The 26,319-nt window shown below is 48.6% G+C and overlaps 1 protein-coding gene across 3 annotated transcripts in view; it reads left to right on the top strand.

The window, feature by feature from the left end:
* Positions 1-26,319, top strand: part of NRP2 (neuropilin 2) — an 88,859-nt gene that overhangs the window by 56,342 nt on the left and 6,198 nt on the right. For 2 of the 3 annotated variants that reach the window (XM_027678360.1, XM_027678359.1), the window contains exons 13-15: positions 6,990-7,252; positions 9,332-9,428; positions 11,881-11,922. In XM_027678360.1, coding sequence (XP_027534161.1) covers positions 6,990-7,252; positions 9,332-9,428; positions 11,881-11,922 — 402 coding nt within the window. Of the gene's footprint in view, positions 1-6,989; positions 7,253-9,331; positions 9,429-11,880; positions 11,923-17,973; positions 20,877-26,319 lie in introns of those variants that run through there. The other variant, XM_027678361.1, reaches the window with a different exon arrangement.

Genomic DNA, 26,319 nt, shown 5'->3' with positions numbered 1-26,319 from the left:
CTGCTTCTTTTGAAAATAGCAAAACAAAAATTAAAATTAAAAGGGAAAAAATAATAATGAAAGGAGGAGCCCTGGCTCAGTCTACATAAGAGAGAGGGGGAAGGAAATGACCGTGGTGAAATATCCTCTGTGAGGCACTTGATTAGAAAAGTCTGCTGAGAGACAGGCCTGAATTCCTCAGATATCTCCCAATTTCATTTTATGCGTTGTATGCAATTCCTCCTTGTCTTTGGCACGGAGAACTTCTCAAGACTGACAAGACACCCACTGCTCTCATTCCACTATTTTTATTTCCAGGATACTCTTTCAGGCAGCTCTGCATTTCTTTTTTTAGCCCTGTGTTCCTTGGGCTCTTCGCACCATGGATTAACTCCAGCGTCCTTTCCTGCAGTCTCCCATTACACGTCTGGGGACCTCATTGGTGAAAGTGGACTCAAAGTGCCCAGCTCAGCAGAAGCCCAGCATGGTACCAACTGTTACCTGCCCTTTGCAAGCCTAGAAAATACCACTGGCTCCCTTTTCCATACCCCCACAAGAGATTGCCAGGATTTTTCCCTCTATGGACTTTGGGATGCTTCCCATCCCTAGAAAGATTCCCCTTAGCTTCACCTAGCAAGCTTCAAGGAGCAACAAGTTCAGGTTTCAATGAGATTTCATCCCCCCTCCTGCTGCACGCAATGGCAGCATGCCATTGGTGTCAAGATAAAGGTCTTAAGACCTGAAAATAAATCTGAGTTGATAACTTGGGCACCTCAACTCTTCACCATCTTTGAATTTCACTGGAGTCTTGATCCTAAAGGGTGTAAAGATCCCGGGTCATATCCTTAGGTGGCAGGTGTGATTGCATTGCTCTCAGTGGTGCTACACTAATAAGCCAGCAGTGAAAAGCCGGAATGGGCGTGTTTTGCCTATTTTTTCCCTTCTCTTTTCTTGCAGTGCTTAAGTAAATACCTTGTGGTCCTAGAAGAGCACTGTGGGGTCCGCAGCTTTACCATGTACTGCTTCTCATTTGGGCGAGCACGGCGCCAGGGTCAGAGCCCTGGCAGTGTTGTGAACCCTGTGTTGTTTGGCTGTTGGCAGCTGTACATGCATGCAAAAAAGGAAGCACTTTTAACCCTGCAGCTCTCCTGACCACACAGCTCTTGGGCTGGGCTGCAAAACCCACTGAGAGCTTCTCTTCTGGGCCACAGCCTAGCTGGCTTTGAGGGTCAGGAATGCTGCCCATTTGGGTTGTGGACAGTGCAGGGAAAGGTTTATTTGTTTCAAAGTGTTTTCATCAGAGGAGTGTTTGTAGTGCTCTGAAGTTTCGTAAGAGCTTATTTTTTAAGAGAAACAAATGTTGAGCTGGTTTTAAGCTGATGGTGACCCCTTACCATTCTTCTATTTTTCCCATGGGATCTTTAAAAGGGAAAGTTTCATATTTTTCCTGCAGTCCATGAGAACTGCTGCCTGAAGGCCTTGATTCTACTGTGTCCAAACCAGCAGAAAGGTTTTCATGGTGTTAACAAGCAGGGCTGGACTAAACTGGGTCTGCACTTACTCTCATGAGAATCTCAGGGCTTGTGCCTTGGGGACACATTTTGACCTCAAGGGTCAATCCTTTCTCCTTTGAAGTAGGAGGGAGTTTTATATGTGGGGTAGTGTGAAAGTCAAGCACTTCTGTGCAGTGAGTGAGCAGCTGCACACTGTGGGAAGGAGACCACATATCCAGCACTGTCTCTCCTTACTCCCCTCATGTGCGGTGCCGATTGCCTCTCAGCAAATCGGTACAGGTCTCTCCAGACTCTTGTTTGCACAGTGAGGACAGCAAATGCTAAAAAAGTCCTTTGTGCCCTGGCCGCCCGCAGCATGGTAGAGCTGGGACACCCCAGCACCCAGCTCACAAGAGATTTGCTGAGTATCAGCTGGGCTGTGGGAGTTCCCTGGCTGCGGGCTAGGGCTGGTCTGTGGCTGTCTTTGTGTCCATACTATCTTTCATGAGAGAAAGGGGTATGGCCATGGTCTGTCCCTGCATTTCCAGCAAAGCTCTCACCCACTTGGGCTCGGCTGGAGGCAGAGGAGAAGAAACCATTCCTCTGGGGCTCACCCATTTGTTCACTGCTTGCCTGAGTCTTTAGTCACTTTTTGGACCCAAACACCAGTGACACACACTGCCTAAAACACCAGGCTGGAATGCTCTCTGGAAAGCAAGCCACCATCTCTCAAACCTTAGTGTGGGCACCACTCCGTTGCTTCACAGCATGCCTCAGCAGCCTGTGAGTCACAGAGCCTGATTTGGGAAAGCGTGTGCAAGCACGAGCAAGCAGCAATGAGCAGACTGTGCGGTGGAAGTGGTTGATGCCCTCAGTAGTGCATGCACAAATGCTGGGCACAGGTGGGTCTGCACACATTCTTACATGTAGGGGCATGCAGGGTGCCAGCTGGGCTGCCAGAGGACGGAGGATGAAGCTCAGTGACAGGCAGCTCGCTTAGCATAAACGTCAGGCTCTAGTGGGCATTTGATTTGTCAGGGACACTGCGCCCTCCCTATGCTCCTCTAGGACTCACAGTTGCACAGTGCTGTTGAGGATGTGAGGCTTAATTGAGAGGATGTAATGGCTGGTCCATTAGAAAGGCTTCGGAAAGCAGGCGGAAAGCTTGGTTCTGGGCAAGTGTGGGGCTTTATGCCTTTTGAAGGACTGATTTAGAGACTGAAATGGCAAGACTTGGCAGGCTAATTAACACATAATCAAAATTGAGGGGATTTTCCAGCAGACACAATGATCTAGTTAATATAAATATTAGCTTTATGGAGGATTGACTTCGTTTGGTAAATGAAAGTCTGTCATTGAGGAGAGGCCTGTTACTGAAATTACAGCAGCAGCCTTTTAAGGTGAATTTGCATGATTTGCCAAAAAAATTAAAAATATAATAACTATCCAATTTCAATCTGCATATTCATGCAGCTGCCATTCCCTTGCTACCAGACCACCCTGCAGTCATGAGAGAATCTGAGAGGATCTGCTTCCCGGGAATGGCAAAAGCTGATGCAGCCTCCAACTCACATGCCCCAGAAGAATGGCAGGATCAGGCCCCACTGGGATGTCCCCTTGGCTGTGACACAGCATGGTTGGGGTGGTATTTGGGGCTATGCAGGCAGCAAGACACTGCCTGGAGCAGTGTTGTAACCTATGGGATTTGACCGACAAGAGGTGGCTGCTGTTGGAGTGTGGTGTTGCCACTAAAGCACACCATGAAATAAACTCTGCAATGAAGAAGAGTGCAGTGACCTTTAGAGGGACATAAGTGAAGGCAATTCAGCATGGTCCCTCCATGGGAGCGGCAGCTGCAATTCAACAATATCCAGTGTGGGGGAAATGCGGAGGGCATCTGAACACTCAGTAGTTGCTTGTGTACTTGCTGCCCAACATGTTTTGCTGGAACACCTCTATATGTTCTGCTGAGATTCATGAGGGAAGGTGCTTTTGTTGGGAGACAGGGTGAAACATGCAGGACCCAAGCACAGGCAGGCTGACCTTGCAGAGAGGGTGGCTGCTGTATCTTGTGCTTGCAGCCTGACCCAAACTGTGAGGCTTCATCCCCCGCTGCCCTTAATGTTCTCTCAGATGGCTTCTTAGCAGGAGGGGACAGGTGCGCCAAGAGGAAACCGCGTTGGCCAGATGGTTGGTTTGCAGACCCCAGCTGGTGATTTATCCGGGACTCACTGCCATACACATACGAGGGGCTCTGCCGTCATCTGGCTGGGGCGGTTCCATGTTCACACTACTGGCTCCCCTACATCCAGATGATCCCATAAATCTTCCATGAGATTTATGCCATAGCCTCAGTTGCAAAAGAGTGGTAAAATGCCTGAGCAGGTTTGTCCTGCCTTTTTTTGAGCCAGTGCTTTGAACTACCAGTGCCAGTTCTGTGGGGGATATAGCTGTCATGTTAGCTGGAATAGAGACTGCAAAGCAAAGTTCTGGGAAAGAGATTAAAATGCATTTCTGATCCTGGAAGAATTGATCAGCTCATCATTGCAAAGCTCCCTTCAAGTGTTTTAACAGGGAAAATCAGCCTTTCAGGTGCTTTCTGTGCCAAAGGCTTCCATCTACTCTTATCAGAGTGACTGCTGGAACCACCAGGCTCCCACATGCTGTTCCAACAATTAGCTCCACAGTGCCCTTATGCAGTCAATCTCAGCAAATTCGTGGGGCTTTTCTGAAGGTCCAGCTAGCCATTAGAGTGATCCAGCCATTTCATCTTCAAATGACATAAAAAGTCATACCTGCTTGTGCTCAGCTTTTCGCTCCAGAAACTGGTACCAGGAGTGAGAGCGCATGGTGCCCAAACCCACTGCTACTTGCAGGGGAGCAGCTGGATTCATCACCTGAAGACTAAGCCTTCTTGCAGCCCTTGGGACTGCCAGTAGGTCCTGGAGAACTCTGTGGGCCCCAGCAAGAGCTGGGCAGGGAGCACAGGAGATGGAGGGTTCCTGGGGCTCTGAAAGATCCTGTGTGGCTGAGGGGAGCATTGGTTTTGGCTGCAATTGAGGAGTTTCTTTGATTTTGCAGTCTGATAGGAATGGGAACAAACAGAAGGGCGGTGTCAACCCTGCAGGAGGGATGTGATTGACACGCACACAGGCTCTTTTGCTGAAGTGTCAGAGGCAGCGACACTGGGTCCCACCAGCTCCCAGGGTGCAGACCATGGGAGGTGTCCAGCTGCACAATTAGCATAGTGCCCTGAGGTCAGCTGTAGGCTTTGGGTGGATCTAAGGGTGGCTTGAATCCCTGCACTCAATCAGGCTGCCTAGGCAGTGGCACCAAAGGTTGGTCCTGAACTTTGAGGATCTGGATTTGATCATTCTTGAGCCTGGCTGGTGCTTTTATTAAAGATTTGCCTGTGAGGCCATTTCAGCTGCGAGATAAGTGTATGACCACAGTCTGATATTCTCCCTTGTTTGTTGTTGCTGGATTTTTCTTGTTGTTGCTTTTTTATTTGAAGAGGCTTGTAGTGAATTACAAAAAGAGGATTTTAATTCAGGAGACCTTGATGACTTATTATGCCTTATCGCTCCTTAGGCATGGAGTACAGCTTGTTCTTTTTTTTTCTTCCTCCACTTGTTTATCTCCCACATCTCCTCCTCCACTACTACCACTCTGAGGTAAATCACAAGAACACTCCTCCATTAGAGAACGGCATGGTACTTTTTCAAGTGATTTCACTCAAGCAGGAGTGGGCAAACATACTTTCATCTTTTTTTCTGCTACTGTTTGTTGGCGTAAAGTGCCAAGTGGCCCAGGTACATTTCACAGGTACTGGAAAATATTGCTAAAAAATGTTGCTCTTTCTTTATGTGGCCAGTCAGGAACAGATTTGTCTTTCACACAGTAAAATCAGTGAAAGTTCATAGGAGTGGATACACTGTTGAAATATTTTGATCGTACATCCCAGGAGTCGACTGATGTCAAATATTCCTGTTGTCTTGTCCTAAATTTATTTTAGAAACCAACTAACAGTGGTTGGTTTCAGTTCTCTGGTAGTGACAAACTTGCAACAGGGCCAGGGCCATTGATAGATCTCTCTTGGGCTGGGATGTCACCTGATTGCTGAGCAGCAGCGAGGCCAGCTGCCGTTTCCTGGGTGGGACCTGTCTTTCAATGGATTCCAAAATCAGGTCTCTCTGGTTTAAGTTTTGAAGGTGTTCTGAATGTGCTTTGCAAACATTCTAAGTGCAGACACTGCTGTTCTTGCCATTGCTGTGGGCACTGAAGCCGCCGAGGGAGCAGGGCAAGCAGGAGGCAAGCTGCTGCTCAGAGCTTTGCCCGTCAAGCACAGCAGGCTAAGATATGGGGAAAGGAAGCAACAGACCCTTCATTGCAGTCCTGGGACAGAGATAACCCTCCTAGGCTGTAGGAGGGCTGGCACATTCTGGCATGAAGCAGCAGTGGCACTTGCCCACTGTCTAGCAAGGGCAAGTATGTGTATCCCTCTGTTGAGCAAAATGCAAAATCCAGCAATATCTGTAGTTGGCCTGTCTGTATCACGTTACACTGCAGACACTGCAGTCAGAGCAACCCAAGGGACTCTGTCCTGATGTTGGTCATGATGGGGAGCCAGGTAAGGATCACTTCAGCTTGCCTTGGCTTTCAGTCTGTGCTAAGGGACTTCAGACATCCAAGCTGCAAATGGGAAACTCCTTGAGGAGGCTTCTCATCAGAGAGGGCTGGAAACCACTGATTCCAGATGAAGTCAGCTGTGCCCAGGGATTTGTATCCATGGGCTTTTGCTGCTATTGGTATTCAGATCAAATATCTCCAGTTCCAGTCTCAGCCTTAAACTTCCCCTGGCATATCAGATGTATCAAATCTCCTCCCCGAGGACTGACAAAAAGCACAGCACAATTTAAATGTAGTATTAAAGCAAGTGAATCCTCCGCTGTATGTATTTCAAATACCTTCAAATTTGCAACCACCCAGTCATCACCTATGCACGCTTCACTCATTGGGACCATGTCCTTCCTCTGTGCTGTGCTTTAGAGGCTCTTTTCCTATATTATGGAAAAACTGAGAGCCAGGGTTTCATTTTGTTGTGTGTATCCTCAAAATAAGAAGAGTTGTCAGCACCAGCATTTAGAAAAACCCACCTCAGGCTTGTTCACTGAGCAAGCTCCCAGAAGAATAATACACATACCTCCTGCCAATGCAATTATTGTGGCATCACTTCTTCTGACAATAGCTTGCTCCTGCTCTATAACTTCTCCTAATTATGTCAGTCTTCATCTTACTGCTTTCTGGTTTTGCTGTTGGTCTCCTCCCAGAGGGTGGTGGCTGGTGAGGGAAGCATGCTACTCAATGCCTTGCTTGGGCTGCACAGGGCAGACCCCACTTCTGCAGGCGTGGGGCTGCACTGCCATCCAGCACTGCCAAAGCCACCTGGCAGGAGATGAGACCCTTGTTGCCAGTGGCTGCAGAAAATAATATAACGGTGTTTTTCTCTCTGAACAGATGTCAAGAATTACCTGCAGCTGCAAAGCAGTGGAAGGCGGGAAGGACAGCGAGCCCGACTCATCAGCCCCACCATCTATCTGCCCCAGAGCGCTGTCTGCATGGTTTTCCAGTACCAGGCATGGGGCAGCAATGGGGTTATGCTACGGGTCTGGCGGGAAGCCAGCCAGGAGCACAAGGCACTGTGGGTCATCTCGGAGGACCAAGGGGAGGAGTGGAGGGAAGGTCGTATCATCTTGCCAAGCTACGACATGGAGTACCGGGTAAGATGCTCAGGAAAGGTGTGCTAGGCCAGGTATACATCTACAGCATCTTGATTTCAGTGTTTCAGAGCCAGGGCCCATTCATCATTAGGGACTGTGGCTGTTTTCATTGTGTTTCTCAAGTTACCATAGTAACTAAACGACAGTGTTTGTTATTCTGAGTGCCTGTCTTCTGCACAGACTTGGGCCTTTGTTCAGCCTGTTTCCTTTTATATTCCTCAGATCTCCCACTTCGCAAATACTCTCCCCCTTTTTTTTTTTTTTCATTTTGTTTTGTGCTTTTCCTCCCCCTCCAACTAAAGGTCATCAGATAGTCTGACCAGAGGCAGGCGTTCAGCTCTAGGGAGCAAACCCTACAGCCAGGAAAAGTGGAAAGCTAGGAGGGAGCAGAGCCAGCTCTTAAGGGTGTCAGCAAACAGCCATTCTCCAGCCTCAGCTGCAAGTGCTGACATGGGAGAAGGAAGAGGGAATGTGAGCTCATTTGTAATTCCGCTTCTCGGATACCATAGACCAGATCAGAGGGCTGGGTACAGTGCTATGGGATCGAGGCCCTGTCCCACTGTCAGGAGGTCAGTGGAAGAGAAGGGATGAGCTGAAGGGAGGAAGGGAGCTGTGCTGCTTGCCACAGCTGCCTGAGACCCTCTGGCACAGCTGTACCAGCACCCCGTGGAGAAGCTGCTGCTTCCAGGAGCATCTTTGGCATGGTTAGCCCTTCTGGGCAGTGTGATGTTTGCCAGGGAGCCAGGGCTACTGTTGTCACTTGCTAATGAGCATCAGCACAGCATCCAGCACCCTCCAGTACAGAAGGAAATGTACTTGCAGGCTTGAGGCAGCATTTTAATGACCACCCTGCTGGGAAGCCATGCTCCAGCCAGATCCCAGCCCTGACCCTGACTAAGGGAGCTGCAGCTGTCAGGCCACTGACCCCTCCAAACTGCTGCTTCCCATGTGGCTTAATGGCCTAAGGTTGGGACCCACAGCTCAGACACTCCATCCCCTGCACAGTCAGATGCCTAGCCCTTCAGGGAGGTGTCCTTGGCAGGCTGATGTGGATCTCAGGCACCCCAGATAAAAGGGGGCACCTAATATGGGGAGAGGAAGTTTGTGAAATACATAGCCCTAGGAAATTATTTGGACCCTTAGAATCATAGCATCACTAAGGTTGGAAAAGACAACCAAGATCATCAAGTCCAGCTGTTAACCCAGGCACCACCTTGTTCAGCACTAAAGCGTATCCTCAAGTGTCACATCCACATGCTTCCAAGGATGGGGATGGTGATTCCACCACTTCCCTGGGCAGCCTATTCCAATGCTTTGAGAGAAGGCAGCGAGGTATAAAGCAAAAGCTTTGCACTGGAGCTGCGTGGCTAATTTGCATGTATGGGTTTGGCTTTTTAATAAAATACCAGTAAACACAATATGCCTATATAAGAATGATGGGCACTGGCTGACTACTTTGTGCGTTAAACATGAATATACCAGCATTAGCTGAATAACAGCATCCTTATGTAAATACTGCAAGTGTCTCCACTCAGCAGTTCTTAGAGCTAACGACTCTACTTATTTTCATAAATATATTTTGCCTGTGATTAAGTAGGAATAAATTGACCCTTCTCCTCTAACATTTCAATACTTCTTATGTAATGTTGCTGGGAACATCACTTTACAGTTAAAGTAGCCGCGCATTTTGTGTCCTTCCCTTCCCTTTTCTGATCATAGCCTGGTTGATACCATGGGCCAAAGCTGCTGCTGCTGAAACTCAGTGTTATGCCACTTGAACCATTTGTGTAAGGGCCAGGGGGGTTCACTGAGTCTTTATTTCTTATGAGAAGCACTTAAGTGAACAAAATCAAGCCAAGTGCTGCCAGGTAAAGATCTCTCTGCCAAAACCATCCCTGCACATCAGATTTCCTTGGGGAAGGGGTGGCAGAGGCAGGGCAAGGAAGCAGGACTAGACTCAGGTGATCCACAGGTATGCAGGGAACGCCCAGAGCAGATTTCCCCCACTTTCCCTTGGGAGCAGCAACCACTCTCTGCTTCCCAGCTCAGCATTAACATTTCTGTCCCAATTTCTCACAGATTGTGTTTGAGGGATTTATACGCAATGGCCACTCAGGAGAGCTCGCCCTTGATGACATCCGGCTCGGCACTGACATCCCGCTGGAGAACTGCATGGGTATGTGCTGCCTCCAGCCATGGGGTCAGGGATGGGGGTGGGGGAAGTTGGGGCTGGAAGGCCTTTGCTCACAAGGTGTCAGTGGGACATCTCTCCTCTGCTTGAGGATATCAGCTGGGACATCCCTTGCCCATTAAAGAAATGAGGGGGACTCAGTCTCTGGGGGACAGGAGCTCTGCCTGGGTTGGTGTGAGAGGAAGGAAGCACGTCTCTGCCACGCAAAGCCAAAAGAGCAGCACTAACAGTTACTGGGGACTATACTGTGTGATAAGGACATACACTGAATTTAAAAGGAAAGTGCTTGACAAAAGAAACCAGCTGTCAGTCAGCATTATATGCTTAGAGGGGCTGATGAGTTCAAAAGGAGTATTCTCTAACAAGAAAGAAAACAGCAGAGGGGTTTTACAGCAATGTTAACAGAATAACAAAAGAAAATTTTGTCCTAGAATTCACTGTTCCTCAAACCAGGCCAAAAGCCAGGTGGAATAATTCAATGTAAAAGACAGAGAGGACTTGGAAAAAAAAAAAAAGAGCAAAAAAAAGATGTGTCCAGCAGTTTGCTGGTGGAGCCACGTCCCTACCCTTTTCCTCTAGCTGGCATGTCCATGCAGGCACTCTGATAGCTCTGGTTGCCATCTAGCTTGGGTGTGGATTTAGAAGTATCCCAGTGGAGCATGGGACCAGCAGTATTCAATTAGTGGGATCTGTGCTGAGACCCACCCACAGTAACTAGGTCCTACTCTTCTGCACAACCTGGGGGAGGCATGTTTTACTGCTAAACACCTGCAAGGTGTCCGACCCATCCTGAAGCCAATGGAAAAAGTCAGTGGGGCAGAGCCTCTCTCCCTTTTGGGCTTTGAAAGGCCCCATTCAAGGAAGCTGCTCTCCTCTCCCCCACCAAGGAGGGATCCCAGTGCCTCCTTACTCAAGCAGGACAAACACTCTCTTCAAAGAGGGGTTTCTCAGGGGAGGAAGCACCAGACAAATTGTGATTGAGAAAGGCTGGTCCCGTGGCTTGCCACCGTGTGCAGGCACGCAATGGCGAAGATGGTGCAGTAACCAGCATTGATAATAGAACAGAGGACTAGGACTGCCCCAGAGATGCTCTTGAGTGCTGAGTCCCAGTTTCTTTGATGCTTTGAACTCTGCTGGTCTCCCATCTGCCAAAGGAGCTAATACTTCAGATGTCAAATTCCCTGTATTTAAGGCTTGACTGTGGTGTTTTAATCCCTTGCCTTCTATGGCATTAAAGAGAAGCAAGACCAATGATTAACACTAATAGCGTTTCCTATCTGACTTCTTTTGAGCTCAGCAATTCACCTATCTCCAGGGTTACTGTATCTTGGGCCTCATGAACCTAAAGCTTAATATTTCAAAAACAAAAGCATTAATAAATTACAAAGTTTCAAGCATTGCCAGCCCTAAAAATAACACCAAACTGCTACACAAAATTATTTTTCCCAATCTAGGAAGTTGAATGTGGATCTTATAACCCATAAGGAACATTTGTTTCAGATCATTTCCAGCAAAGGGCTCCCACTGCAAACTTTAACATAACTAAGGGGTCATTTCTGATTTCACCAAAATAATAATGAAATGGTAGAGATGCAGCGCTGCTCTCTCTCTGTCAGAGCCATGAGAATAGCTGACTCCAGCACAGGCTACTGTCTTTTCAAACATAATCTTTGGAAGTAATCTGATTCCTTTTTAGCATGAAAGAACGCTAATAAGTCGAAATAATTTTTTCCTTTGACAAATATGTCATTCGCATTTTGAACCCGAGTGATGATTTCCTAACACTCAGTCGAGCCAGTCTGCTTCTGTGACTCACAGGCATAATGCAGAAGTAATCTAAAAATAATCAGAAGCCTATTACTTCTGCTAGAAAGTAATCAGTAGTAAGTAGCGATTATTGCTTTTCAGATCCAGTAATTTGTAATAGATTACTTCTTCAAAGTATCTAGAAAGAAGAAAAAAAATCACTTGCTTTTGTTTCTTGTCACTGTGAGATGGAGAGCAGCATGGCATCACTGCCCAGAAGTAACATAGTTCCCATGTGAATAACAGTGCCAGAGTTGAGCCAGAAACCAAACCATTTCGGGAAATTTAGGGGGTTTCAAGGTTTCATCACTGGGCCAGGTGAGGCTTTGTCATTGGATGACTCACCCCAGCCAGGATGGATCCAAATGACCTTCAACCTCAGACATATTTTACTCTTAAGTCTGTGTCTAAGTCAAAGCTTATTGCATCTGGCTGGTCCCCAGCTGAGCCAGGTTTCTCCCCGTCCTGGTGAGGTTGGCTGGTTCTCTGTGCTGTTCCCAGTGAGTGGCTTCTGTGGGGCACAACCACATGCCTGCTCCGCTTGGCCACTGCAGATCAATAGAGACATGAATGAGGGGCCTTGTGTGTCATACTCCCCTCTCTAATACTAGTTTTTGTTTTTCCTCTGCAGAACCCATCACCGCTTTCCCAGGTGAAAACTCCTACTTTCCAGGTAAAACTGCACTTCTCTTGGTGGTTTTATTCTGCTGGCATGGGCTTTTACATCGAAGGAAAGCAATGTGTGTGCTTGTACAAACAGCAAATGATCTGAGCACTGAAATGGCAAGTGTGTACTAAACCTCCCCCGCCACAGCAGCAGGAGGTGGCACCCTGTGACTCCTGCTAGGTGACAGGGCAGACAAGCAGGCAAGTCCCCCTGTCTTGGGACTGAATAGCATTAGGAAACCATCACAAGAGGCACTCAGCCTCCTGAAGAGCAGCTAAGCTCAAAATGGGAAGGCTGAGCAGTAGTTTTCAACTGACTTAAATGAAAAAAAAGTAGCCAATTAAAGTGAAATCTGGTGGCAGTAACTCACATTATTGTGAGGGAAGGTGGTTCTCCAGTTCATGGATGGTCTGGCAGTGGTGGTGTTTGACATGCTGGTGAAGGAAAGTGGGACCGGTCTGCTTGGAAGGGGAAAGGAGTTGGGAGGTAGAAGTGGGAGAGCAAACTGCCATGAGGAGCTCTGAAGGTGACAGTCAATAAAAGGAAAACAAGGTGAAATGGTGCATTTAATAGCTTAATGCTAGCCTGGAGCACAGAAACCAACATTTCTCTGATCAAACCTACAGAGTAAGAGAAAAGGTGAGGAACTCTGAAAAACTGCCTTTCCCCTTGAGCAGTCAGTAGGGATGCTGTTTGTCTTGCTCTGGGGTGGGAAAAGCTATCTACTTTTGCAGAGAAGATGAGTTTAGTCTGAGGGAGGTTCCCTGTGTTTTGATTTTGGATTTTGTTTTCCTGCCTGCCTCTTCAGCAATGTGTCTGAGGGTTGTGTTGTGATGAAGAGCAAAGTTGGGGCTCCCCTTAACTTTAAAGCTGTTTTGTCAATTCAGTCTACATGCCCTTTTGCTTTGGCTTGAACATGATGTCTGTACTCTTTCCATCCCCTACTGTGCTGGTGGTAAGGTATGGCTGGACTCTACCCTAGAAGCAACTGCATTTCCATGTGGGCAAAGCTGTCTCTCATGGGGTACCTGCACTGGGATCTGTGGCAGTAAAGGAAAAGTAAACAAAGAGACTGAAGTCGACTCTGTCCCTGGGGACGCAGGCTGTGGAGTGTTACCAACCTGAGGGACAAGTGCAGGGTGTAACTGTATTTTACAGTCATACTCGTACTGTAACATCTAGGAATTTAGGTTTGCTTATTTATAGGCTGCTTATTTCTCTGATATTCAGGCTTGTGACATTACTGAAAAGCTGCTTCAGTATTCTCAGCTGACAGTTAAAGCCTCACAACCCTTCCTTACTTACACCATTGCTCTGTGTTCTCCTAAGCCTGGTCTGGTATCTATTTTGTGAACACCATTCTTGTCTTTTGTTACATGTGTGTTATCTTCAGTTTGAACCTCTCTCTGGGTCCTCACACTGAGTCTATTCTAAAGTGCTTCTAACTCATGTTGTTTCTTTTTCCTTTCACCCCCCTGCCCTGCTGCCTATGTGCCTCCATTTCCCCATCATATTCCCCAGGGCACGCTGGCTGGGTAACGACAGTGAGGTCCCTGAGCACCGCGGGCAGGTGCTGTTACAGGCACACATCCCCTTCACACTGGAACTTGCCAGCTTGTACCAGTGGCTCCTGCCCATTCCTGGCTCCCTCAAGGACATCCTAGGATTGGTCCTAACAGGGGAGCAATTGCAGCAAAAGGTTGAGAAGGTTTCCCTGGATGACAGGCAGGAATGGATGGCACAGAGGGATGGAGTGACCTGGGAAAGAGCAAAATGCAGAGGGAAAAGATGAATAAGTGAAGACTGGAGGCAATTACATGATAATAATTAAAATGAGGGAAAGACAGAGATGCCCAGCAGAAGGAGAGGGTAAAATGAGGGGAAGAAATCCCTGGCTGGAGAAAAAGGAGTTGGAGAGGAAAGACTATGCAGAAATTACTGAGATGTTCTATAGCCCCCACCCCTGCAATTACATGATGAGCTGACAAAGTCAGATGCCATTAAAAATAATAGCAAATCCTTCCTTTCCTGGCTTGTGAGCAAAGCTGAAAATATGCACCTTACAGGCTCCAGGATCACAAGGCAAATAATAAGAAGAGAACTGCGTAGGTGGAATACGTTTCAGCTAGTGGGTCGGGATCTTACAAGACCAGTAAGTGTGTTTAAACTGTGCTGCATTTGAGAGTTGATGGATTTCACCCTTAAAGAAAGGGTATAACAAGTGTCTGGAAGCAAGGAATTAGATAAATACCAGGCTAAAAATAAGAGATGGATTCCAAAGAATGTGGAGGCAAACCATGGGAAGAATTCACCTTTGGGACTGGTGGATTTTCTCACACCAGGTATCTTGAAATCAAGATAGAGATATCTTCCTGGGGAAATGACAGCTGGCAGTTATGGGGTTGAGGCTGACACTGGTTTTGTAGCATTCAGATTAGATGAGTGTAATACTTGCTTTCATCTGTGCCATCTATGAAAAGTCCAGCTGTATTGCTTGTCCACAGCAGTTAATGTCAGTGATTTTGGAAAGGAATACAACCTGTGACGTGGAAGTGTCAGAGCAAGGCAGGCAGCCTTTAGGAGGCTCTCTGGATTTTCTCCTTTTCTTTCCAAGATGACTTGTGCTTTTCCTTATTTTGGGTTTTGATTCTTGCTGCAGAGCTCCAAAACTGATCCCTGTAGAGTCTTCCTTATTGGAAAGAGGATGGGGCTGTACCTGGACAGGTGGGAGGTGTGAGCACCAGCAGCACACCCACATGAATTATCCACCCTGTAGGGATTAAATCCAGTTTCCACTGACTGGTGTCCCAAGCTGTGCCATAAACACAGCAGCCACAAACTTGACAGCAACAGCGGGAAACAGTTCTTTATTAAGACGAGAGCACTAGTGAATAAATGAGGAAGGGCAAGAGTATGTGTGTGTGTGGCGGAAGGCAAAGGGGAGTGGAAAAATTATTACGTTAGGAAGATGGATTTTTTTTTTCCATCTCCCTGAGCAATGAACTTTTCCACTGATATAACAGAAAACTTGCAGAGAGCAGTAGAGCCAGTAAAAACAGAGCAGATAACATCAGTGCTGTGTGCTGAGTGGATGGGCAGCTATATTTAGTGGCTGGCAATGTAAGGAAGAACAATCATTAATGTTGGGAATTGGCTTCGTTAGGGCTTAGAGACAACTGAGTGTGATTCCTTAATGACTTCAGTTGCTAAATGAACTCTCCAGACTTCTGCTATCTCCTCAGCAGGGCCGTGCAGTGCGGAAACGGGGGGTAAGGAAGGGCTCTGCACCACCCCTCATACTTGCAGCCCTGGCTGTTGCACAGGGACATCTGGAGTGGGTCAGGGCCAAGCAGGGGTTGGCTTCCAGCCGCTTTGAGATCCCCCAGGGATCCTTCCCACAAGCGGGATCATCTGGGGCGCATCATGCTGCTTCCCTCCATCCCCAGGCAGACAGTGGTGAATGGGCAAAGGGCAAGGGCTGCAGGCTGGGGACCATGGCACAGGCTCCTCTAGGGTCAGATCCCCCTTTGTGCTCCCAGTCCTCCAGTGGACAATGTACAGCCATCAGGAGGAAACCTTACTCCTACTCTCTTGAGACTCAGAAGCTGTTGGCATCCCTGGCACCTGCCCCCTTTCCCCACCCCAGTTTCCATTGGTGGGGCCTGGTGCATATCAGTGGTGTGAGAGGCTGTTCACCCATAAATCTCTCTCTGGAGCAAGGCGCTATGTAAGCAAAGAATGTCACCAAGTGTAAACACAAGAGGCCTCTACACAGTGAGCAGCCCCACAATCTTTGCAGGGGTCAGCCCTGCACCCCGGTGCTGTCAAGCACAGGCAAGGTGTTGCTGATCCATTGGGGATGGTGGTGGGTCACATTTGGGTCTGGGGCGGCTTGCCCAGCTGGATCTGTGGTGGGAGACAGTGGTGGGTTATCAATGCAGCTCAAGGCAGCATTGAACATGCTCAGCCTCAGAGGGAGCAAGCAGCAGCCCCCATGGGGTGTCCCACACTGCCACCCCCCATAGAGACAGGTGAGGGGCAGCAGCTGCTTGGGGAAGCACAGGGATGTGCTGCTTTCATTCCCCCCACCAGGGAGGCCAGTGGAGGTAGAGAAGGAGGTCAGAGGGCTGCCTGCTCCCTACCTGTGCCATCCCCAACACACAGCCCACCCCGTATCCCTGTTCTGCAGGCACTGTTGGAGGGCAGGAGGGATAGTACCACCCCCATTCCTGATGGCAAGGGGCGGCTGGGGTGAGATGGGTCGAGGGTGGCATATCTGGCAGTTAGGCTTCTCCTGAGACATCCGAATTTCTTGCCTTCAGTGACAAATATGTGGGTGGTTCCCAGCCTCCTGCTCTGTAAAAACAGGATTTGTCTTGCCTGTGTGGGGTTTTTTTCTAGGTTTTGAGGGGGTTTTTTGTTGTAGCTATTCATCTGGGTGAAGTGTTCATTCTTATTTTTACTCCCTGTGCCCAGGTTTTGGGGAAAGGGGAGGGAAGGAAAGCCTTGTGACTGGCAGAGGAACCATCACTTTGCCTAATCTCCTGTGCTCCTAGCAGAAAAAAAGCCATCGCCATCCCAAATTTCCAGCCAGTGGCTCTGCTGTTAGGGCAGTGTTTGGAGGGGAGGGCAGAGGGTGTGCTGCAAGATGCCCTTGCTGCTAGCAAAGCTGAGTGCATCCTGAGCTGTTTTGTATTTTCCCCTTGGCATCTTCCAAGTCTGCTCAGGAAACCCAGCTGGGATTTGGTTAGCACAGAGCTCATTGATATGCTGACACTAAACCCAGGAGCCTCCAAAGTTCTGCTTGCCAGCACCTAGCCAGGGGGCTGGCCCCCACGAGCAGGCCAGGGGCAAGAGGAGAGGGTGAGCAGAGTTTGGGGGTCAATGTGTCCTGCATCAGAGCAAACCCTTCAGAGAGTTCCTTGGGGACTCCAGCCCCCTTGAAATAGCCAGTAAATAAATGTGGTGCAAAAATGCATCTCTCCATAGTTATTTACAGCCTTCTCCCACAAGTGTTGCTGGGGAGGTGAGAGCGGCGTGTGCAGGAGCAGTAGCGCAGAGCCGGTCGCGGGCCGTGGGCGTGAGCCGACCCCGGTGCTCGGTGCCTGCAGAGCCGTGTGTGTGGACGTGCTCTGTGGACAGGTGGTGAGGCCCAGTGTGTCTGATCAACAGATGTGTGCCGAGCTGTCCCAGGATGACCTGGGAAGGGAGAGCAGTGCCTTGCAGCCATGCCCTGCAACATACTACAGCTGCAAGAGTAGGAAGGGTTGACCATCGCTGAGCTGAGGATGGGCACTGCCTGCCCTTGGATTCAAGGGAGGCACGTGCTTCTCCAGCCCTCCCTAGACCTGTTGCTTTACCAGCATGAATTCAGAATCCTGGCTTGCTTAAGCTGGAAGGAGCATGAGTTTCTTATATGAGTGTTGGGTTGAATTTCGCAGCCCGTGCCATGTAAATAATTATAACCATCCCTTCTCACTTTAAAAAATAATAAGAAAATCTGTAGGTCTGTGAATGGGGCACCTACTGAGACTAGATCTGTGTGCAGAGCACTTTCAAACAGAGATCTTCTTCTCTGTCTTTTCAGTAAGAACAACAAATGCTTCTCCTTGTAATCTCTTTCCCAGTCTCCTGTAGTAACTTCCTTGGCCATCTGAGATTATGCTTTTCTTCCAATTAGGAACATGATGTGTTTTGTCACTGCTTGACAACATCTGCCATGTGGAGACAAAACCAGGTGGCTGATCTGGAGATGGCCAAAAAAAAGAAGGGAAAAAAACATTCGTTGATGCCAGAAATAACAGTAATAATAGCGTGCATATGGAATTTGTATTGCGATCCAGGCAGCCTGATTAATTAAAAGGGAAGAAAAAGGCCCTTGAATATGCGGGCTCAGCAAATGCCAGGCTGTGCCCTCCCCTAGCAGCACACCCCATATCCGGAGGCGGCTGTGGGACCTCATGTTGCTCCGTGCTGTACTCTTGAAAGCATGTGTGTTTCTTTTTATGCGTCTGCATGCCTCCCACCTAGCAACCCTGTTCTGTGTCTCCTCCCCAGGGGCAACCCTCCTGCCAGGGACCGAGCCCACAGTGGACACGGTGTCAGTGCAGCCCATCCCAGCCTACTGGTATTACGTTATTGCCGCCGGAGGTGCTGTTGTGGTGCTGGTCTCCGTCGCGCTGGCCCTTGTGCTCCACTACCACCGGTTCCGCTATGCGGCCAAGAAGAGCGATCACTCCATCACCTACAAAACCTCCCATTATGCCAACGGGGCCCCCGTGGCCGTGGAGCCCACCCTAACCATAAAACTAGAGCAAGACCCCAGCTCGCGCTGCTGAGAGCCGAACAGGAACAAGAGAGCAAACAAAACACAAAACAGACAGACAGACAGAAACTAAGACTTCAAATACGTTGCCTCAGTTTTGCACTTTTTTCCTTACCTAGCATACGTGTGAACTCTTAGACATCTCCGTCCCTTCTCCGTCCCCCAACCCTCCCTGAATCTTTTACAAACTAAACTAATGCTGCATCTTGGATTGCAAGAAGAGACACACCGCCCCTTCACTTCAGAAGTGAACACTCCCTTTCGATTACTTTTCAAGGAGTCTTGGGGTGTCGGGTGGGGATTTTTTTTTGTTTTGTTGTGTTTATTTGGGGAATATTTTTTTGTTGGTCAGCTTCTTTGGTTTGTTTTTTTTTTCTCCTCCCAGTAGGCAGCCTGCAAGGGAACTTGATGGCGAGCCTGGAAGCTTGTGTGTGAGGCTCGTGCGCATGTGTGCTAAATCTGTGTGTGAGAGTGTGTATGGGAGTGCATATGACTGACTGAATGTGTATTTAGAAACAGCCCCTTTTTAATTTGCTTATTGTTGCTTCTACTTGCACAGGGAATGCTTTTTTGTTGTTGTTAATTTCCCCCCCCTTCCCACCTCCTCTGTGGAAGGTCTGGGATGTGTTTATGGTGAATGTCCTGATTTGTTTACTTGGGGAAGAGAGCAATGCTTTTTTGTTGCCTTATCTAGCTTTGGCTGGGTTTCTTGTTTGATAGTGTTAATGTCTTGGGTGCAAATTGAGAAGAGGCCAGGCTGGACAGTAGGAATGTCCACCTCAGATGGCTAGAAGAATCCAGAGAGGTCCATAGATGTTCAAAAAGTAAGATCTCTACATCTTATTCTTTCTGCAACCAACATGATAACACAGCCATTGTATGGAAGAGGGAGGGGAAACCCTCCTCTTCCCCCACCCACAAGTGAATCTATTTGAAGTTGCCTTATATCAGAGAAGCTCATAATGAATGTTTTGTTTGTATATGTTAAAGCCAGCCTTAGGGTAACACATAGACTTCAGCAGGTCTTAGTGGATGCTAAATACTGTAGTTTCTTGAGAATTGAAGGTTTATTTATTTAATAAGTATCCTCGCTCTGGGTGCTGATGGTTTTGCTTTTACAGGGGGAAGGGGGAGAGGGCTCCTCCTTGTTTTTCTGCTAGAAATGTTCAAGGGACAAGTATAGTTCCTCTTTCTGGGTTTGTTTTTTTTTCCTCTGCCCAATTCATAGCTGCTGAATCATAAAAATTGCCAGTTGACTTTCTAGAATATCAGTTTTGCGTTTGCTAATGTTCTGCTTCTTAGAGCGCCAGTAACATCTAGCAAGCAAAGCCCAGCCCATGCGCCTGGGGGGCCCAGCTATTGCTGCTGCTTAACCGGGGAGGCAAGGAGGAGCCTCCACATGCCTCTGACTGTTGAATGGCCCAGCATATTGTAGTGGAAATGCCTTATATAAATTACTGAATGATGACATGCAAAAGTGGTTTGAATCGTTAATCCTAATCTGTTTGCAGGCAAAAAAAGTACCTCCGGTGAGCAAGGTTCTCCATCTTGTTTGTGTTCATTTGTGATCAGTGATCAGATTCCCTCCCCCCTCCTAAACTTGCTAGTGCCCATCCCTCCTTTGCCCATGAATATTGCATAGGATGAATCAAGATGAGCAGCTCTGTTAACTTCCCTGCAGTCTTGAGCTTCCTTTTGATCTGGGAAAAAAAAGTAGAAATACAAACGGTGCTGTGCATAAGTTGTATTGGCCCCTATGGCAGCAGAGCCCTATCCCGAAGGGATCTCTGCTCATGGGGGTGTCACTCTCCCCCACCTCCTTGCCTTAATTCATGCAGCCAGTTTCAGCTCTCCATGCTGTTTCCACAACAGATTTCAGTGGGACCCCCTCAGCTGCAGCAGCAAGTGTCTAAAACATGCAGGGAGTGCAGAAAAAACCCAGGGTGATGTGCCATGGTGAGCACATTGGGGTGGTGGGTGCTCGGGGCAGCCTTGCACTTGGGAGCCGGGCTTGGCTCCCACGAGGTTTTCAAGAGCAGCAGGGACATGCCTGTCTCAGCAGGGCCAGAAGGGACCTGGGGAGCTCCTGTCACTTTAAAGGCAGTACCATTTAAGGGTCCCTGGAGAGGGGCTTCCAGGGCCAGGGTGCTTTCACCATGAGCCTCCTCATCACACAGCACTGATGCTGGGGTGCATATGGTTTGGGATGTGAAATCCCATCCCCCTCAGCCAGCTGCAAATTAAAACAGATGTGAAATACTGGCATGCCCTTGCTGCATTATCAGGTCGGCATAAGCCATGTCAGCAGATGATACTGTCACATTTCCAGTCAGTTCAGTCTCCCTAGTTCAGATGATCTCCTCACTTTGACCAAGTTCACCCCTATGGACTTAGCAAGTGTGCATTGGCGTGTCAGAGAGGAGAATGTGGCACCCTGTCCTTCAAACCAAAATCACCAAAGACAAAACAGAAGGTCACTTCAAGATTTTTACTCCCAGTTCTCCCCTGCTCCTCAAGCCCTGACATCCCCAGCGTTGCCCAGTTGCCTGTGTGTGAAAAATATCTTGTGGAATTTTGAAATTCTTTGAAGATGTATTGTGTGGAATGTAATAAAATGATGATATTTTTATACAAATATCTGGGGTTTTTCTTTCTTCTTCTTTCTTTGCTAATGAGAACGCTGTTGGTTAAAGCAAAGCTGAGTTTCAAAACTCCATGTTTTCTTTTGGAGCATCAGGGCTATTTCTTTTAGCAAAGTGAAGCTCCTGTCCTGTGCAGACCCAGCTCCCTGCAGCGCATCTGCTGTGTGCACCCTGCCTTGCTGCACTCAGGATCAGGCCATTAATAGCAGCTTTTAGATCCATTACACTTGTAACAGTCCTTAGTGGGACTTTTGGGCAGCTGGACTGACACTTGGGATTGTTTGGGCATTTCACAAACGTTTCCTAAGTGCTAAATTGCTCAATGTGATTATGCAGAATTTCTTCAGGGGGCCCCTGGAGACAGGACATCCAACTTCCCAGGGCCCCTGTGGCTGGCTCGGCTGCCGGCTGTACTGTCCCTGAGCACAGCAAAAAAAGGGTAAGCCGTTACTAAAATTAATAATGAAAACAGCAACGCATTCCTCTTCTGTGCAGTCTTTTCCTCTGCATGTCAGACTGTGCAGGAGACCTCCTCGGGAGTGGCCTGGGTGCCACAGCACGGAGTGTTTGGAGAGGTGTGCATCCCCTGCCTTTCCTTCACCTGAGCCCTCCCAACTTGTTACAGGGACCTCTGTTGCAGCAGTTCTGCTTCTTGTCTTCTCTAGGTGCACCTTTCAGCCCTTCAGCAGTCAGCAGCATCACATTTCATGTGAAATACATTTTGCTGCCAGTTTGAGAAGTTTTTCCTTCCCTCCTTCATTTATTTTCCTTCTATTATACTCTTTACCCTGGCATACAGCTCAGCTTTGCAATGAAACTTCCTGACTTTACTAGGAATTCAGGCCATCAACAAAAAAATAATTCAAATGTGATCCCTCACATTGGCTGTTCAAACACAAGCAAAGCTGAGGACACATGCTGCTTTTCTGGGGGAGGGCTTTTTTTTTTTCTTCTCTAATTGTACAGCAAAACCCATACACTTGTAATTTGCATTTTGTATACTTCAGCGACTGTTCAGGCAAAATTCAAAACAAATATGCACATGTGAAAAACAGGGAGGGAGAAACTAGCTGATGCCTTCCCAACAAGGAAGAAAAAAATTCTGTTAAGTAAACAGACGAAAAGGGAGGAATCATTCAGGGTCTAATTATTCTGTACGTGAGCCACAGACAGATTGACCAGAGAGTTGGGTGCTGCTCAGGCTGCAGTACATCATAGGGAAGAAAGCAGCTAAATTAGCGTGCTTTGTTTAAGGAAATAAATACAACTTAGTGTGATTTTGATGCAAACTCTTCTGCCAGTAACTTCATGAATTCAAGTGTCTACTTAAAAAAAAAAGGGGTAAACTTTTTGGGGTAGCTGTTGGGGCTCTGTATTTCAGGGAGCAGTATTAGGGGTGGAAGCCTGATGTGTGGCGTGTGGAGGCTCTGGGCATGGCTCCCTGGTGGAACATGGGGTGATGGTGTCACTCTTTTTATCTTTACGGTTGCTGCTGTGTTGTAGGGAAAGCAATGCCATGCGGTTGGCAGAAGGGGGTCCATGGGCATTCTCTGTAAATGACGGGGCAAAGCCAGTGCCTAATGTGGATGTGAGAGATGGAGCACTGACCTGGCAAAGCAAAGGGTGCTATGGGAAGGGGAGGGCTGTGCTGTGCCTTGGCAATGTCAGCATGCCCGAGATGGCTGATCGCTCAGGCTGCAAAGTGCAGTGCTCATTCACCAGCCGAGAGACTGGCCGCACAGTTGGGTCAGCCTCCTGCCAGGGCATGCACCTGCAGGATGACACTCAGCACAGGGACGCCAGAGCCACTTCCCTCCGGGCTGTGTGGGTGAGGTTGGCTTTTCCTGCCAGGGATGAAATGCCTCTGCTGGTGAGTGCAAGGGAACAAGGTAGAAACCAGACTGTGCACGGGCTCTAATTGGATTTTTGCCCCTCTAGAAACCCTGTGAAAACCTACTGACTTTATCAGGGCCAGCCCCCACTTACTCTGTGACAGGGCAGCAGAGTGAGGCGCACAGACAGCAGGCGAGGCCCCCAGGCAAGCTTGGACAGCCGCTTGGCTTTCCGCCACAGCTCCTCCATCAGTGGCTTTGGCGGCTCTTAGCAGAGACTGCAGGCGTGACTGCCACTTTGAGGAATCATGTCGTTAGCCACTGCGCTGTAAAAACAAACAGCAACAACGGGGAGGGTGATAAACATATCAGGATGCCACAGAGCGGCCAGCTTCTCCCCCAGCTCCAAGTCCTTGCATGGTGGCAAGTGCTGCCCTTGCACCAAGGAGCTACTCGGTTTGGGACTGGTGAGCTCTAGCACAGGGAGCCGAACCTGTGTATCCTTACCCAGGTAGTCCAGCACTAAGGGAGAGGAAGGGGAAAACCATGCTGTGTAATGCCACTGTCATGCATACAGCATGCCACCACCACTGTTTCCCTGGCCTGGTGTTGGAGCGGAGGAGAGGTGCAAAAGCAGGGAACACTGGAGAAGGGATCAGGCTGCAACAGGGGACGTGTCTGCTGCAGAGAGGGTTTGGCAGGGTCCTTGTTTGGGCAGCCACCTTGGTCATCTGCCATATGTGCAGCAGGGCAGGGTGCCGCTTGTTGGAGGGCAACACTGGGGCTGGAAATAGCTGCCTGCTCACATCCGCCTCTGCACCAAGCACCCAGCCTGGCTTCATGTCTCCAAGTGCTTTTGGTGGGGGGTCTTCAGCTGCCCAGCCACACTTCCACATGTTTTCTGCACATGGGAAGCCCAGGGAGTGCAAGAGGCTCCTCGGTGCCCCCCAGAAGATGGTTCCATGGTGTGCACTATTGACCACTGCCAGGGCAGCCCCAAGGCAATCTGAGAATGAGGTCCAAGGGTTCCTGCACCACAGAGGGCGGCCAGGCCAGGGAGTGGCTGCTTGTTTGCTTTCTTTAATGCTCAACTGCAGCCAAAGGACTGTTTTAATTTGAAATTTGGCAGGGACTTAGTCCTTCTGTAAACTAAAGTAGTTCTGTATTTCTGGAGGAGTGGGGAAGACAGAAGTGAGGTGGATTTTCAGCTGGAAATAGAGCAATGAGGGATTCAGAGGGAGTGTTTCTGCCTGGTGCCTGTGCTCCTGCTTTGAGAAGTGCTTCCCCATTCACTGAGGGTGGGAGGTGTCACCCCCAGCCCCCGGGGCTCCCAGCCAGAGGAGCAACGTTGCACTGCTGCCAAGCAGAGCGGTGTCAAGGCGAGGCCACCACGGCTGCTCGGCTGTGTCAAAACAAAATGATGTGTGTTGGAGTCACGCTATTGCTGCAGAGAGAAAAGGACTGGGAATGAGCAAAGAGAGAAAAGCAAGGATGAGTGTGGAGACAGAGCTCTGTCTCTCCCTGCCAAGGCTGGGAAGTGGCAGTTTCTGCCCCCGTTTTCCTGGATATGGCTGCATTTAATGTTTCAGGGCACTGTTGGCACTGTTTGGCAGCAAATCAGTGGTGCACCTCCTACACTCCCCTTGCTGGGCCAGATAGCAACTGGCCAAGAGGGATGTTGTAGCAGCAGGAGAGAGGAGTGAGCATGTAGATGGCTGCCCTCTGGTCCTTTACACAGTGGGGAAACAACCATGTGCTGCTCACTTCCCCAGAAAGACCACTTTGTTGTTCCTCCTTTCTCCTACATGTTCTGCTCTTTTGTACCAGCAGGCACAGCCACAGATGTTACTGTGGAGTGAAAGATGGTAGGTAGCAATGCTCGCAAGCCACCATCACCTGGTGCATCCCCTTCATCCCCAGAGCCCACGGACCCCTGCAGAAAGTGGGGAAGAGGAGCATGGGGATGGCGGGAGTGCATCCTGGGTGCTCTCTAGGCCAGGCTCCCCTGAGCCAGAGCGGCTGTGGGCAGGCAATGAAAAGAGCTGGAATTTGCTGCAAGTTCAATATATTGTTTGGGAAAGGCACCTCCTGCTGAGATGCTCATTTTGTTCACCCAGAAAGAGTCGAAGAGGCGCCGTGGCCACCACCCACAAATGCCTATGTGTAAAGAGATGTGGGGTGATAGAGCTCTGCCCCACTGTGGAGGGACCCAGCAGGAGGCAGCACTCAGTGCCTGGATTTAAACCAGACAAAGTCAGTCTAGAAAGAAACAGCATCTTTTCTTTCTTGATGGTTGTCATTTGCTTTGGAAGAATGTGTCCAGGTTCCAGCAATCAGAACTTGGTGTTCTCTGCACCAAGCCAAGAGCTATTGCTGTGGAGAGGTCTCTGCCTGAGGCGGTGGGCATTGCTGGTAAGCCCGTGCAGAAGAGCTGGCATCCAGCACGTGTGGTGATGGGAAGTACATGCTAGTCCATATGACATGCTGAGCTCATGCTGAGCTCAGGTTTGGAGAGCTTTCCTGCAAGAAGCACAGACATGTCTATGGTGGGACACCAGATAATCTTGTCTGCCCTTGTGCCTCCCTCATCTGCCCTGGCCCAATCCCTCCCAGCCCTGCTACTATTTTAAAACAGATGTACACTGAAACTCTGGAAATACTAATTCTCTCCTCCTCTCCCTCCATGTGAGTTCAAACAAACATGGTACTTAAGTCAGTCCTTGTCTTTGATTAGAATTTAATATTTCTTTTTTTCAGGTCCCATAAATTAGCCTTTTAGCTCATAGTGCTCTCAGATCCAACAGATAACAATCTTTCTTGGCATCAGGCTATTTCCAGCATCTTTGCTAACATCATCTTTTGGGCACGACTGGCTAGGTGCTCACAGCCATCATTCAGCATGCAAGCTTTAAAAAGTGCCTTTCACTCAGGAGAAAGCATTCTTCTTTCATGTTTAAATACAGTTCCCCCTAACTTTCTTGCCTCCCTTTCTCCAATATATTTTTTTCTCCATTAAAATACAAAGTAAATTGTTCCTGGAAGCTGCCCTTTAAAGCAGCAGCTCTCCACAATAGAGAGAGATGCATGTTTCTCCCATTCTGCCCAGCAGTTTGCAGGGCTTTTCTGGGGACCCCTTTCCAAGAGGACTGCTTTCTGTGGCCTGCTTCACTTGTGACAGTATTGCTGAGACTTGTTCCAGAGGAGCCTCATTGATGACAAATAGCAGGCTAGATTCTGTGACAGGCTAGATTCCAAATCATCTCCACTGAGAACTGAACTGAGACCACCAGCTTCAATTCCCACAGACACCCACACAGCCCCAGCTGATTCAGTTAATGACTCGAGAAACCCCAGGATGGAAAAAGAAATGTCAAATTATGTTTTTCCAAAGCTGGTGTAGAGCCCTGCGTGATAACATATAGTTGAATAGCAATGAAATGGCATGTGTGGAACAGAAGAATGAGGGCCTGAGGAGGAAGGAAAATGGGCAAGGAGGAAGATATCATTTAAGCAGGACTTAAGAGTCATATTAGCATGGGGAATTGAGCAAATTGCTAGACGAGTAAATAGATTCTGGGCTGGGCTTTTTGTATAAATGTTCTCT

This window comes from Neopelma chrysocephalum, unplaced genomic scaffold (genome assembly GCF_003984885.1).
Source record: "Neopelma chrysocephalum unplaced genomic scaffold, ASM398488v2 Primary Assembly neopelma1_44, whole genome shotgun sequence".
Lineage (NCBI taxonomy): Eukaryota > Metazoa > Chordata > Aves > Passeriformes > Pipridae > Neopelma > Neopelma chrysocephalum.
Note: the sequence above shows the minus strand (reverse complement) of the source record. Positions and strands in the feature narration are given on the sequence as shown.